Source organism: Ornithodoros turicata, unplaced genomic scaffold (assembly GCF_037126465.1).
Source record: "Ornithodoros turicata isolate Travis unplaced genomic scaffold, ASM3712646v1 ctg00000946.1, whole genome shotgun sequence".
Lineage (NCBI taxonomy): Eukaryota > Metazoa > Arthropoda > Arachnida > Ixodida > Argasidae > Ornithodoros > Ornithodoros turicata.
The window spans coordinates 419,834-435,587 of NW_026999422.1; the positions used below are offsets into that span (position 1 = coordinate 419,834).

At 48.9% G+C, this 15,754-nt stretch overlaps 2 protein-coding genes across 2 annotated transcripts in view; one reads left to right on the plus strand and one right to left on the minus strand.

Moving 5' to 3' along the window:
- Positions 1-1,587, minus strand: part of LOC135375822 (RYamide neuropeptides-like) — a 131,026-nt gene extending 129,439 nt beyond the window's left edge. The window contains exon 1 of the mRNA XM_064608470.1: positions 1,502-1,587. The gene's annotated coding sequence lies outside the window, so the exon portion shown is untranslated. The remainder of the gene's footprint in view (positions 1-1,501) is intronic.
- A 7,781-nt stretch (positions 1,588-9,368) lies between these two features.
- LOC135375802 (beta-1,3-galactosyltransferase 1-like) lies at positions 9,369-10,620 on the plus strand. Its single transcript, XM_064608449.1, has one exon. It carries the CDS (start codon positions 9,383-9,385, stop codon positions 10,475-10,477), a length of 1,095 nt encoding a protein of 364 aa, XP_064464519.1. The 5' UTR covers positions 9,369-9,382; the 3' UTR covers positions 10,478-10,620.
- The last annotated feature ends 5,134 nt before the right edge of the window (positions 10,621-15,754 follow it).

Below are 15,754 nucleotides of genomic sequence, written 5' to 3' on the forward strand. Positions count from 1 at the left end.
CCATAGTTATTTGGAATGATCTCCCAGCACACATAGCCACCACTCACGACCACCAGTCATTTTTGAACATTATACGTCCGCTAAACTGATTTTTTGTGTTTTTTTTTCTCTGTTAGATTACTTGCAAATTTATTATGTATTATTTATTATGTATTAAGTATGTTCGGGTTGTTTATTGGTGTACTAACTCTTTTGTATTATGTCCTCTTTTTCCTCTTTCTATTTTTATCTTCACTTTCATCATGTAAATGTTCTGCATTTTATTTATATCTTATATACTGTATTGATTTCTCAGTTGTAACTGTATGTATACTGTAATTATTTTCCTGCTGTCTGTGTACTGTAACTAACTGTTTTTCCCACCCCCCATGTAATGCCCGTAAGGGCCCTTGGGGTAAAATGAATAAATGAATAAATAAATATAAAGGAATATCCGGATTTCGAGATGTTCACATCTCCAGGCGATCATGTCGTCTGCAAGATGTCGTCTGCAAATTCTGTCGCGTAACAGTTAAGAGCTTCTGCACGGCAGCTTAGAATTACTTTTGTCAATATATATCGTATACTGATAAAGAAAATTAAGACAGATTCGTCGATTAAGGCACTTCCTACTTCGTAACCTTGGGTTGTGTGCGTCCTACGTAATTATAAGCTTCGCACACGTGTGTTTGAGCTGTTTTACTAGATCTACCTAAGGGGGCTCTTTCACACGTCAGTTTTTTTTTTCGCCCGCGTTTTTAACGGTGCAAAAAGGAACCCATTAAAACCTACGGTGCCGTCCAGACGGTCACTGTGTGTCAGACATGTACAAGATACTAAAAATGTATTTAAGATAAGATAATAAATACTAACGTTAGAAGGTAATTAGGATAGAGTACAAATACATGAAAATTAAAGTAATTAAGATAGAGTACAAAGTACTCCGAAAAGTATTTGAAATATACTATTCATCCTTGAACACAAAAAGTAACCGGTCGCCGGTGAATGCGGCCAGTCGCCGCTATGTGACATGAATCACCTAAACCCCGCGCACTGCGCTAGCCGACACTGTGTGATAGGAGTCATGTAGACACCAGTCCCAAAAAGATGACAAAGAGATACCACATAACTCTACTAAGTATATATGTGACCCAGAAGCAAGCAAACTTCTAGCATGTCCCTGCTCGGCGAGGTCACAATCCGACGTCACACGTGGCAAGATCTCTACATGGAGACTTCCAAGAAGGGCCCATGCCCGGTTCTAGAGTCACTATCCGGGTCAAGTCCGAGGGACTCAGGAAATTTCCACTGAACAAGAAAGATAATGGAAAGACGAGACACAGAAAGTTTGAGAGGGATCGAGATCCAAAATATGTAATTAGAGTATTGAGTAGAAAATACCATAAAATGTGTTTTAAATAGAGTACAAATACTCAAAGCAAAAAGTATTGAGTAGAGGACCAAAATACCTCTAATTGTATTTAAAATACAGTATTTTAAATAGAATACTCAAAATACGTACAAGTCTGCTGTGTGTCCTATTATTGTTCACCGTCAACGTGGATCAAACTCGCCTGTGTCGCATGACTGAGCGAAGGTAGCGACCGGTGTGCTTTCGGTTATGGCTTTCTGGCAAGGTACTTACTTTAAAAATAGAAACACTCGTCGAAAGTGTTTACAAGTCGTTTTAGTGTGTTTCTTTTTCTTTTTTCTTTTACTTGGCTACCTTGAATCCAGACAAATTACAATCCAAAGAAGCATGTGCGACCTAGTGTTCCTGCATAAACTGATGAAAGGGGTCACAAGTTGTTCTGAACCTTGCACCAGTAAAGTCAAATCAAATCAAATTAAACCAAATAAAAAGTGTTCGGATTTTCTCGCGTGTGCTGTTTTTCGCTGTCCCCATTCCTACTCTGTGTTTGTACCCAAGCAGCACAGTGTACTGAAACTTGAGTGCACCCAAGCAGCACAATGTACTGAAAGTCGAGCGCAACATGGGTGGACGGGTAGGTGGAAAACCTTGAAGGGGCTCGTGAAACTAAAGAACATTGATAAGACACATATACCGTCCACCCCTATTGCACTCGACTTTCAGTACATTGTGCTGCTTGGGCAATAGGGGTGGACGGTATGTGTCTTATCATTGTTCCTTAGTTCCACGATTCTGTTCAAGGCCTTCCACCTACCCGTCCACCCATGTTGCGCTCGACTTTCACACATGCTGTTTGGGTACTTCCCCCTATATTCCGTATGCAGACTGCCTATAGCTCTCTTTTGCTGCTTCCGACATCCATATTGACATCTTCCCCAGTCGTAAGGATTTCCTAAAAATTGATTTTCGTGCTTTGCTCTAAAGGTATCTGGTTTCCCCCACCAACCTCCTCTCTTATTTACTAGTCCAAACCCACGTTTTCACTATGATTTATGTTATGGGTTTTCTAATATGTGCCGGATTCACTTTTGTCACATCTGTCGCAGTTCCGATATATGTTCCGGTGCGTTACCTGTTATGCTCCTGCTATTAGTATGCGCCAAGAAAAAAAAAATGACCAAGTGCCCCTTTGACGCTTCAAAGTCATTAATGTAGTCAAGCGATTATTTCGTGCGATTTAAAAAATTACGCGACTAGCGAGCGATATATTGAGACGGGAAGACAAAGAAGATGATGAACGAGCCCGGGAACGTACGTTGGAACGGAACGAGCACGTATGAGAGCACGGGAATGAGAGCTATCGGAACAAATAAAGCAGTCCTATTGGTCGGAGAAAATGTAGCCTCGCTGGCAGCGTCAGGGCGGTGACCAGCTCCCGTGGCTCAGTGGTTAGCGTGCTGGCCATATCACGTCGAGACTGGGAGGTACCCGGGTTCGAATCCCGGTGCCAGCTGTGCTGTCTGGGGTTTTTCCTGGGTTTTCCTCAGACGCTTTCAGACATATGTCGGCACAGTTCCCTTAGAAGTCGGCCCAGGACGCACATTTCCCCAGGGCGTCAGTCGTGACGTTGCCCATATACGTGAGGCCGACAATGGCAAGCCCTTTCACCATCACCACCACCATCAGGGCGGTGACATCACAACACGTGAGCGCTCGTAACGTGCACAGTAGCCAAAAAGAAGAAGCTTCACGAGGAGCACAGATTGTGACCACAGCAAAGCATCGATAAAGTTTTGTCGCGTCGTTAGCCTGAACGACTCGTTCAGCTGTCTCGTGCCGTTAAGTTGAACGTGCGAAGCGATTAAGCACCCGGCCCGGATTGATTCGGTTATATCTATTACATACCTATTGCTATCGCGGTGAAATTAGGTTTCACGAGGAAGTTACACCCGACCTTACCATTTTATGCTCTGAAATAGTGCTCCCTAAATTATTCCTTGTGTGCGGAGCACTTGGGCGCCTTGAACCATTCAAGCTGTAAGGCGTTAAACAAACTCGCATGTATCCTGCCCAGCCCGTTTATCATTAACTTATCATTCATGGTCATTGCACAGATAACAACCGCAAACAAGCAACCCTTATACGGTATGAAATACGCGTATGAAATGTGATTAAATCGTTATCGGCTTCAGCGGGGCGGAAACAAAACCTGACACCCGTGAAATGAATTCAATGGTCCTCACACACGCGCACAGTGTTTACGCAACATACAGAGAGCTTGTTACTCGAGTGTTTACGGTTGGCTTACCGTAGACTTGTCTCCCGGTAGCGTTATCAGGGTACATAATTGTTGAACACGTTCGCGCGTGGGTTAGCTATGGGTGTGAACCACAAGTATGAAGAGATGTTTTTTGTTATTTTTTGTTATTAATCTTCCATTCCTTAAGATCACGTGTTACAAGAATAGTGTTCACCTAAAAGGCATTGCAACCCTATCTCGGTTTCGGCGGCTATTGTTTTTCTCATTCCTGATATTTCCTTCCTCGCATTTCATTCCTCGCGCTACAACAACAAGAAAAAAAAAATGTAGACGATCACGGAAGATTCTGCAATTTTCAGCGGCATCTGTCAGTGCTGTTGTTGACGCTGAAGAAACGTCTTGCATTGCTGCTATATGCCGCCGGCATCTTCTGCGAAGGTCTGCAAATTTGTTTGTAAAATATTTGTGGTACGTTTACAGAAAGGTTATTAATTGCCGAAAGAGAACTCCCAGACAAGGAAGGAGACTTATACACAGGACAACAACGTCTTTTCGCACGTCGTTTCCTTGTCTCGAGGTTCTCTTCCAACGTATTCCTATAATTCTTTATGATCCGGGGGGAAGGATATATTTATTAGACGAAACGGAAAAAAGAACTCTATATCCAGGGATTAAGTGAATTTCTATTGTTCATATGCTTCTTCTGTATAACTTCTCTGTAGTGCTGCTGTACGATGTAGTCTTGGGAGCAGAGTCTTCGTCAAGCCTTCTGACTTTTTACTCTCTCCCATCCGAAAGAAAAATAAATTGAAATTGAATTGATATATAATCAGCCAGTCTGCACAGTAGGATGACCGCTTAATGCCGCTTATTAACGTCCACCATGCATGAGACCGAGGCTCTGGATCTGCATTAACGGCATTCGCGAAGAGATTAATCGTTACTCACCAAGTCGAGCTCAGCCCACTCGGTTGGCATGGGCGGATAGACAATAGAGTCTATTGGCTATCGGCTTTGTCTACGGCTATGTCTACCGAATAGACATAGCCGTGGCACGTTGTGAGTGCCGAAACCTTGCCGGTGGGCAGTTATCGTAGATACGTCGAGCAAACGCATCAAGTCGGCGTCAGGGTAGGAACTTCGTAATGGTTCACTTGGTGACCATTACGACCAGCCTGCGTGTGTCTCGCCGTTGACACTCTTCGTGATATTTCCTCGCTCCGCTGTCCTCTTAGTGTGTCCTGTGGATGCCGCTAGAGTCACTAAATGGGAAGCAGAGTAGCGACACCGAGCCACGCCGGCGAGCGAGCCCGCCATTTTGAGTCAGGCGCGGCTGCGTCGCCTAGCAACGGGACGCCAACCTCCCAGTAGAGGACAACGCGCCAGGGGTCTTCGCTTCATCATCGTTACGGTCGTCACAAGCTAACGAGTGGCGGGGAATTCAAAAAGGCGGGCACGTGACACATTGCGCGTGACGTATGCCATGGCCTTCACGTATCGCGCGAAGTGCGCCGTGCACGTGTTTTATCACGTGGCCATCTTTTTAAATTTCCCGCCCGCCTTTTTGAATTTCCTGCGACTCGTTAGCTTGTAACAACCGTAAAGACGATGAAGCGATTAAGCCCCTGGCAGTCTAGTCAGCTCGCAAGTTCGTAACTCCGCAAACCGGTTTTGGATGGAGGTGACTCAACATGGACGGCAAGTTTTTGGAAGGAGAAACCACGTGATACGATCCGCCCAATCGCGTGCACCGAACGCGGGCGGCTCCGGTGCGGAAAAGGAATACGACCCCTATTTAGTGACTGTAGCTCCCGCATGTGGTTTTCCCTCATTTCGACACTCCTGCTGTTCATCACATTCAACTTTAAATTATCCCAAGGGTACAAGCGTCAGGGAATGAAGGTCATGCGGTGTGGCGTGTGGTGCGTGAGGTGTGGCGTCACGCTGTTCACCGTTTACTTAACGCAGCGCTGGTTCTGTAAGGAGGTTTAGAAGGATTATATAAGAGATATATAAAAGATTTAGCAGACTGGAAGGCACTTACGATAACCGTTCCCCCAAAAATGGGACGCCAAACACCTCATTCCTTTGATGTGGCAGGCATCACAATGCTGATTTCGGATTTGAAAGCTTTCTTTCTGTTTCTGTTTTTCCGTGGAGCGCTTCCTGGGGAAAGGAATCTTTTTCGTGTCCCTTACCATCTCCGTTACTGGCCCTTATTTGTTTATGTTTCATTTTCGGTTAGAACTATTGTTGCTTGCGTTTCCGTTACATTTTCCGCTTCTGTTCGCGGTACCGCTCCCCCCCCCCCCCCCGCATTTTGTTTTCGTTTTTTCTTTTCTTAAAAAAAACTGCTTTGAGTTCTTGACAAAAGTTAATCCCCTTACGTTCTAAAGTACGTGCACACAAGGGACAATGTTTATTCAAAATATACATACGTGATTTCCATGAGCAGCTAACATGAACATGGTTATCATCATGAACATCAGGAACGTTATCCACGCTTGCAACACACAAGTCAATGTATGCGTGTAAGAACTATACTTCCTGTATTTACTGTATGCCACTTACAGATATGCTCCAGTTTGATAGTTCATTTTAGTTTTAATTCATCAGTTAATTTATTGCGCTTCGTTCAGGTTTATTTCACAAATTTATCTGCATGATGCGGTAAAGAATTGCAATATTCGGTTCCTGCCGTACCCGAATTATTACCGTAAATTATTGTCGTTTCCATTTCTGTTTCAGGTATTCTGTGTGTGCGATATTATGTTTCTGTTACCGCTACCTGCTATGTTTCCGGGATAATACTGTTTCTGTTACCGTTACCTGCTATGTTTCCGGTATAATACCCCCGTTTCCGTTTCTGTTACCGTTCCCTGACGCTTCCGATGTGCTAACACTCCCTAATGTATGCTTCATTTTGATTCCATCTCCCCGCACGCAAACCTTCCCGTTAACAGCTGCCCCTGTGATACTGCAGCCAAGCGTATACCGATACGAGACAAATCAATAATCACTACAAAACCACAATCACGAGCGACGTCACATCGGTACGTGCATCAATATCCGCACCTGAGGAGGGTGCCGAAATCTGACCTCACATCATCCCAATGTCTTAGCGTATGACAACATGTCGTGGCAGATTCTGCCGTGCCGCCAAATTGCTGCGTCCTACACCTAGTGCCCCGTGATCAGTTGGAGACACGCTAAAAGCCAATCGATCTGGGCGAGTGACCGGAGAATACAAACTGGAAGCAGCGAAGACGTGTACGAGTGTAACCCGAGTGCAAGTTACGGCCACAACCAAAGCAGCACGGTGTACTGAAAGTCGAGTGCAATAAGGGTGGACGGTATGTTTCTGATCAATGTTCTTTAGTTTCACGGGTCTTTTCAAGGCTTTCCACCTACCCGTTCACCCTCATTGCACTCGAGCTTCAGTACATTCCCAAGCAGCACAATGTACTGAAACTCGAGTGCAATAGGGGTGGACGGTATGTTTCTTGTCAATGTTCTTCAGTTTCACCAGTCTGTTCATGGCTTTCCACCTACCCGTCCACCGCTATTGCACTCGACTTTCAGTACAATGTGCTGCTTGGGAAGGTACGCCATAGTCGCGACCGCACACAAAGCTCCAGTTGCGTAGATGTACAGTAAACACTCTTTCCAGCTTGCTTCCCACGAAAGATCGCGACCAGATTTCCCCGCGGACGACGTCGCTTCCCTGCGTGCTAAATGAATACCGTCCCGGAGGTGGGCGTATACACTTCCTTCTTAGTAAATTGCGGCTCTCGAATAATACGTAGCGTTGTACCAAAAACGCCGTTTAACGGAACGTCCCGAGAGAGAAAGCTCTCTAATTTTGCAAGGTACATATGTGGCGCACACCACAAGGCGAAGTTTAATGAGGAGCAGGCGTTGTCCCTTGGGAACCAAATTATCTGCGATCTCGGCGCCAGCACGCGCCTACACTCTAAAAACAGCCAACTATCGTCCCGAATGACATCGTTTTGGCCCCTGAATGGTTGAAAACGAGTGGCGTACCCCTATATTTTCTGGGTTTTCCTCAGATGCTTTCAGACGTACGTCGGCACAGATCCCTTAGAAGTCGGCTCAGGACGCACATTCCTCCAGGACGTCTGTCGTGACGTTGCCCACATCTGTGAGGTCGACAAACGGCGAGCCATTTCACCATCACCACCACCACCTATAGGGACACTTATGGTTTTACGTTAATTGTTCCAAAATGGCGTACGCCCGGGGCTTTCCACAAATCGGCAGCGATAAATCCCGGCATCCAGTGTGTTTCTGATATACCGAAATCAATCCCGGTATTTGCTCGAAAAAATTTCGTTTTTTTTTTCTCTTTTTGTTTCCGCACTGGACATTTGCAATATTGGGGTATCCCGGAAATTTCAATGTCCCAGTCCGCCTCCCGGACTACACTCCAGTGTACGAGAGTCGAACTACTCGCCATGATACTGGCCCTCAGACTGGTGCCCTGTGCATACTCCAATGTCCTGCTATTGTCCGACTCCCTATCGGTTATCACCGCCCTATATAGCAAGCCCCTCCTGCGAGTGGCTCCAGATCCTGCGGACCCTGAGCATTAACCTGTGGCACTGTGGCCTCTCTCCCCCCTTCTCTCTGAGCTAAAATCTCCCTCTCCGGCCGACACCCTGACGGCCTGACACTCTTCCGCTCCTGGCCTCTATCACGCGAGCCACCGTATAGAAGGTTCCTGGAGCTGACTGCTCTCTGTTCGCTGCCCGCCCGGTACGCCCACCTTTCCCACGGTTGGCAGGCTGACCGCTGCATCTCCCGCCACGTTGAAGTTTTGCTGACTCGACTGCGCTGCTTTGCCCTTCCCCTGAACTTTTGTTTACACCATGCGGCTGTCTGTCGCTCTCCTGTGTGCGCCCACTGCGGTCATGGAGGAAACTGTGGAGCACGTTCTCCTGCACTGCCCCCTCTACGATCGCTCGCGCCTTAGCTACCTTGCCCAGCCGCTGGCGAGACAATGCGTTCCCTTTTCCCTGGGCGCCATCCTGTCGTTTCGAGCCTCGCTCACTGGGAAATGGCTGTTTGTAATAGCGCCGAGTGCCGCCACTTTTTTTTTTTTTTTGCCATCTGCGGCCGCTTCTGAATCACCACGCAGCTTTCACCTCCTTCCTTCCTGCTACAGTGGCCGCGATCATATTATTCTACCTACTGTACTTCCTACATTTTAAACTATCCTCCTTGTCCCGCGTGTGAAGCCGTGGGACTTATGAGTAGAGCTGAGCGAGGGTGCGGGTATACCCGCGGATACCCGCAGTTACCGCAGGTCATTCATTCTTTGCGGGTAGGAATTCGCGATCGCTGCCGGTAGCGGGTAAAATGCGGGTGTACCCGGCAATGTGGCCGCGGGTATTGCAGGTATACCCGCATTACCCGCACCCCATGGCCAACTAAGTGATCCCTCTCTAGTCACACGCGAGCTCAGCAATGCCCTATGTCGTTGGCCGTTAAATCCATGTGCCAGACTCCAGCAGGCGCGGGTGCGGGTTCAAGTTCGCTTACCCGTACTCACCTCTACTTATGAGCCCCAGCGATTACCCCGCTAAGAACCCTGGCCAATCGCCCCGTGTGGCTTATGCCCACTGTGCTTTGTGGTGCAAGAAGAACAAGAAGCTTCAGCCCTTTTGTCCTGGTCAATCTCCCTTAGTGGCTCACGGCCATCTTTTCACTGGAAGAAGAAGAAGAACGATAGCGAGACATTCGGTCCTGCAATGCTGCGTCTGCGTTGGATTCAACGCAGCATGTTACGAGGCTATCACTTTGCACAAGCAGTCTGCATATTGCTGCTTTCACTGTACGTTTTGCTGTTGCTCCTGAATCCCTCGGAGACCGAACGACAATCCCCCGCTTTCTCTTCGTACCAAAGCCGAGCTTCGCCCGTGCAACAGCTCGGGAAGTCCGATGGTGAGACCGAGAACCATTCTGTTGTACCCCCTAACATTGTCTTCTGCGCCCGATGCGTACCACCTACTATTAAGACGTTGGTGTACCGAAGACCTCAGGGCCTCGACATAGATGAGGACGACACAGCTTTACGGCACAACCCAGTCTTGCTCCTGACACAGGTGCGTAAGCGGGACCCCAAGGATAACGTCGTCGTTTGCGTGACCTCTTCGCCAAATAATTTTGAAGCTCGGAAGGCAATTAGACATTCGTGGGGCAACGCAACCCAGAACCTGACCGTTCTCTTCTTCATGGGTCGTCCGAGAGATTTTTATATCCTCAAGAGAGTGAAGGATGAGTCTTCAAGGCATGAGGACATCATTATGGAGAACTTGACTCCAAGGGCCAGAAACAGGGTATTGCACGCAATCCAGGCTCTACTGATAGCGCGAAGGTTGTTCGATAATCGTAGTAATGTACTCAAGGTTTACGACAACACGTTTGTGAACACACGACTATTGCTAGGGATCACAAGGGGATTTTCTGTGCCCCCAGACCAGTTGTACGGCCGGATCAGCTTTACGGGAGGAACAGCGCACCTACAGGACTGTGCGTATCTGTTTCGTGCCTCCACCATTACCACGCTCTGTCGAGCGATGGCTGACGTGCCGATGGACTTTCGGGAAGGCGTGTATATTACGGGAATGTTGGCCAAGGAAGCAAATGTTAGCCTCGTGAACACACACTTGATCGGGTCCTGCACAGGCGGCGCTATGGAGGTAGATATATGCTCTATCAGGTCTCGCTTAACCGTGCACCCTGTCACGCCCAAGAATCACTACGACTATCACAGAGCAGTTACAAGAGACGTGAAATGTGTCCCTTCAGGCCAACGCCAACGCGGTAGGACGGCTGGTGGGTAGCAGTGGTTTATACTTGAGCCAATGCAAGTGGGACAGTGCCCTACGATACCTCTTTGTAATATTAAACATTGTAATAATAGCTGTAAACCGCCGGTTTTCTCAACGTTGTCTTTGAAACCCGGCGGAGACCGCCATGAGTTCACAGGGATCAGAGCCGTATATTAAAAGGGAGTCTGGCCATTAATGAGTCATGCCTCTACCTGAACCTCCACCCACTTTTTCAGCTTTCTGACCAATGGAGTCCTGAAATATGGGGCGCTACCAATCAACCTATTCTCACTATTTGTCCCCCTATCCAACATGGGCAGCGCCACTTTCGGTGGCAAGTGGATTGGATGGGATTGAAATGGATACCTCTCTCAATCGGCAAAACTAGTGGATTTTTTGTGCAAATCTGATGAGCGACCCCTAGGGTGCGTGGTGCACGATGGGAACTGTCGTCTGCTTCCGTCGTTGTGCCGCTCCCTGCAGAACCACCTGCTGGGTCACATTCTGTTGTCGGTATGAGTTTTAAACAAATCTACATGAATCGTTGGAATATAAATGTCAAGAATGCTTATAACCATGAAATACAGTAATTAAATATAAGATTGTACAGCACACTTTTTTTGTTATGATTTCGTTGTGATCACTGCGATCGTCGTGTTCACTAGGCGGACTATCACGAGGCAGGATGATATCATTCAGAGTGATGACTGCCTGCGCGTTATGTAGTCAGTTCCGTTGTTAACAGCGTCTAGAGCTCTCATTGCTTCGTTTTTATTGCCGCAGCGTTTTCATTCACGGATACAGACTGCGGAACGCCGAGCAGGCCCATATTAAGGCCCAATCCTGGACTTTTGGCGACGCGCTTCGAGGGTTCCCGGAACCACCTCTGCCGCACAGAACTGCCTAACCTGTCACCGTTTTCGGCAGCTCTCGACGCGTGGCGCCACCAGTACTTACGGGCCATAGAAATCTTTAGGATGATATCGCCAGCTCGCGTGTCTCAGTGGTTAGCATGCTGGCCATGTCACTTCGAGACTGGGAGTTCGAATCCCGGTGTCAGCTGTGCTGTCTGGGGTTTTCCTCACACGCTGTCAGACATATGTCGCTACAGTTACTTTAGAAGTCGGCAAAATTGTTCCGTACATAGAACACTGGATTGTGGTATAACTGGAGGAAACGGCGAAAAACGTTGGAAAAATAGTGGCGCGATATGGGCAAAATGTACTTGCCAATATCGGCAGCCCATATTGGCTACATATTGGTCCAATATCGAGTCTCGTCGCACTTCCCTGGTCCCACACTGGCAGCCCATATATGACCAACATTGGTAATTCTAGCAGCCCACACGGGTCCAACGTTGGGCCAATATTGGCGCGACGCTTGGGGTAGCTGGGAGAGGGTGTGGACAAAACGACTTTGCTTGTCCGCCCGAACGAAGAAGGAAAAACATGCATCTAGCATGAAACAACAACTACTACTTTATTTTGAGACGGAGAGTGGGGAGGTTCATCGCCAGGGGCAATACTCTACGCATTGCTGGTGGGGATGTGGGGAATGAAATAACGAGCCCCTTCACAATAACGATCGAAGTCCGATGGTTTCCAGAAATGTCAAGAGAGCTTTGAGCGCAGATCGTTGCTGGGCTGGATTGGGCCAGGGACCAAGCAATTTCGATAGGGAGAAGGGGCGACAGTCCAGCTGACAAAGAGACTGGGAGAGTCCGGTTCGAGAAGGTTGGTAGTGGGGCCAATGAACAAGAATAAAAAAAAAAGATGAGGCCTGAATAGGCCACGAAACGTTAACACTTACTGTATATTTTAAGTCATGTTTTTATCCTGTTGTGCTGCCGGTGTGGCCTACGTATTTTAATAAATGAACAAGAATGTACTCCAGATGCTCTAGAGCACCACAGTGGCAACAGGTGGGAGAGTCAACTTGTCTCAAGACAGTCCGTCTGAGCTGTAAAGGCCACATCGAGTCGCATTCGGTGTATTAATGCAGCATCTTGACGAGAGGTATTTCGTGGCATGCGCAAAGCGAGCGTTGGATCAACTCTGACCAGCATTGGTGGGGTGAGAATGTCGGTTGTCCATTGGCGGGAAGCCAGGGGTGCACGAGGCGTCGCAGAATGGAACGGCGGCCTCCTCTTAGCAGAACAATACTGGTCAAATGAGAGACGAATGTGTTATGTGCCATTCCGTCATATGATGAGAAAAAGTCTGACTTTTAAGAAAAGTCCGCGAACCCTGCAAGCTATACCGAAGATTTCGCACCCTTCTCTCCTGCTCCCATTTCCCGTACTGCTAAAATCTCCCACTGCGAAAATCTTATCGGAAAAGACGGCATCGTTTGTAGGTCCTCTTAACCTGAACCTGGTTCGGTCTTTGCTTCAAACCTCTACATTCGGAGGCCTTCCTGTCAAGTCCTACATTCCCCATCACTTAGCGTGTGTCAAGGGGGTGGCGGAGGGGAGTTGATGTCTCGTTGCCTGCCAATGAGCTCCTTCACCTTTTCTCCCATCTCGGGGTGCTTGAAGCTTACCGGTGTAGTGCACCCGGTAACGACAGTCGTGTAGCTACAGAGTCAGTCATAGTGACCTTCGCGGGGCACAACTGTCCTTCGAAGATAAAGTCGTGGCCGCTGATATTTCGCGTGGACTTGTTCAGACGTAGGCCGCTGCAGTGCAAGCGCTGCCACCGCTTTGGCCACGTCACTAAGCACTGTAAGTCCGAGATGCGCTGCCGGCGCTGCGGTGATTCCCATGACGAATCTGCTTGTTCCACTGATTCCTCTTTGAAGTGCTGTCCATGTGGAGGCGATCACAATGCTGATTTCCCGGCTTGTCCCTGTCGCGATCAGGAAATAGCTCTCTTGGATCTTATGGATTCACGTCACTGCTCTCGTGTCGAAGCTGCTTCTTTGCTTAAGGGTCGTGGTGCTTCGTTTGCCGCTAAGACTCAGGCTTCCGGGCTTGCCCCGGAGAGACTCGAGAAAATGATTAGCGATGCTGTGGAGTCCGCTGTCGTCAAGCTAAAAGAGGACATTTGCTCTCTCAACTCCCTGCTGGCTTCTCTAACTGCTGCCCTCCAGGACACTGTGTCCTCAGTGGCGCGGGTTGCTTCTGCGGCTCGTGGTCCTGGCGGCTCGGTGTCAGCCGAAGCAACTCCGCCTCTAGGTTGTACGCCCGTTCTTGCTCGCCCCCCGGGTGACTGCCAGGATTCCGAAATGGATTACGAAATAGATTCCGTACGTTCCTTGCCCAAGCGCGAGGCCTCCCCTGCTGCTTCAGGATCGGGCTCCCCTCAAGGCAAGCGCAATAAGAAAGGTTGTAAACAGCAAGTGAGTAGTGACGTCCTTGCCACCGCCGTTGCTGAATCCATACTCGCTCATGGATAGCCTTCGCATACTCCAATGGAACTGCTACTCTGTACTCAACGGCCTTCCAGACCTTAACACACTAGTTTCCTCTTTTTCTCCAGATTGGAGACTTGGCTTTCTGCTTTTCGGTCCTTTTCTCTTCCCGGTTTTCATGCGTACCGCTTAGACCGACCAGCTGGCTGCGGTGGTGGCCTGCTGACACTTGTTTCCATATCCCTCATTCACTCTTCCTCTGTTTTCTATGAGCAATCATCTCTGGTCTGCGAAGTGCTCGGCGTTCGCCTTGCCTCGCCGTCCCTGAATATCTCTATCACCAACGTCTATTGTCCTGGTGTCTTTCTCTCCGCTGGGCCCGTGGATGCTGCCGTGGCCAAGGCTTCCGGTGATGTTTTAGTACCCGGGGATTTCAACTCCCACCATGTCCGGTGGGGCCATTAGACTGACTCGCGAGGCCGAGACTTGTGGGCTTGGATTTGCCAGCGAAACCTTTCTGCGGCTAATGATGGATCGTCTACGTTTCTCCGAGGGACTGCGCGCTCTGCGATCGACCTGACCTTGTGCTCTCCCCCGATCAAGCTGTCTTCGTGGAGGGCCATCGATTCGTCCACCAACAGCGATCACCTACCCATTTATTTCGACCTCCTGTCTCCTGTCCTCCGCACTGTCTCTATGTGGTCCCATTGTAACCGCTCTCTGCAAGAGAAGAAACTTCATTGTTGGCTGGAAGCGACGATCTCCCTCCTCCTCCCTCCTCTGGACAGGGCAATCTCGTCTTTTTCCTCTCTCTCTCAATCTCTGCAGCAGTCCTCTTTTAGGGTGGAGAAACGTTCTTCCTGAAGCTGTGCTCCTTGGTGGACCGGTGACTGCACAAGAGCCTATACAGACGCCGCAAGGCAGCCTGGAAACAAGTGCTCGCTAACACATGCTACGCGAACTGGACACATTTCCAGCGTCTCAAGGCTCTTTATAAACGCACTATTGCAGCCGCCAAGCGTGACTTTTATACGGGTCGCAACTCATTCCTCTCAGCTCCGAACTGCAGGAAAGCGCTACACAGACACATTGCTTTTATCCGCAGATCTTTCTCCACAGCACCCCCCGCCCTAACCGTCCTTTCCGACGCCGACTCTAGCTCGCGCCTCGAAGGAGTCACGAGGGGGCTTGCTCTGCGGTTCTCGAATGCGGTAGCCGTCGTATTAGCTGCCCTTCCAGCTTCATCCTCTGGGTTTCATGCTGTCTCCCCCGCGGAGCTGGAATGTGCTGTGGGGGCTCTTCCTAACAGTGCTCCCGGTCCTGACGGGGTTAGTGCAGCGATGGCTAAGCACCTTTGGGCGAACCATCGATCTGTATTGCTGAATATTGTGAATTCGTCCTTGGAGCACGCATGGATCCCCCAGGTCTGGAGGCGGTCTCGAATTGTCGTCGTTCAGAAGGTGCCCTCCAGGGGCCTCTCTCACGAACAATATTAGGCCAATCGTCAGTCCTTTGTAAGACTGTCGAACGTATCATTCACCGCCGGCTATCGGCGTTTGTAGAGTCATCTGGTGTTCTCAACAAAACACAAATAGGTTTTCGCGAGCATTGCTCTATTTGGTTGGCCCACACCCGCCTCGAGTGCCAGATCCGCCTCGCCCGCGAGAGGGGATTTCTCTCTGGGCTGGTGGCTCTAGATGTTGCTAAAGCGTATGACAGCGTAGAGCATTCGGTGCTCCTCCAGGAGTTAGTGAACGCTAACACTCCCCCTTACCTGATTGCTTGGGCCATGGCCTTCCTCTGTGATCGCTCGTTCTTCTGCTCTGCTGGTTCCTTAGTTTCTTCATCTTACCCCCAGAGTAGGGGTGTCCCCCAAGGATCGGTGCTCTCTCTCATAATATTCAATGTTTTGATGAGCTCCCTCCCATGTGATCCGAG

Excerpts from the sequence above, each read along its gene's own strand:
- LOC135375802 (XM_064608449.1), top strand. The coding sequence starts at position 9,383 with ATGCTGCGTCTGCGTTGGATTCAACGCAGCATGTTACGAGGCTATCAC.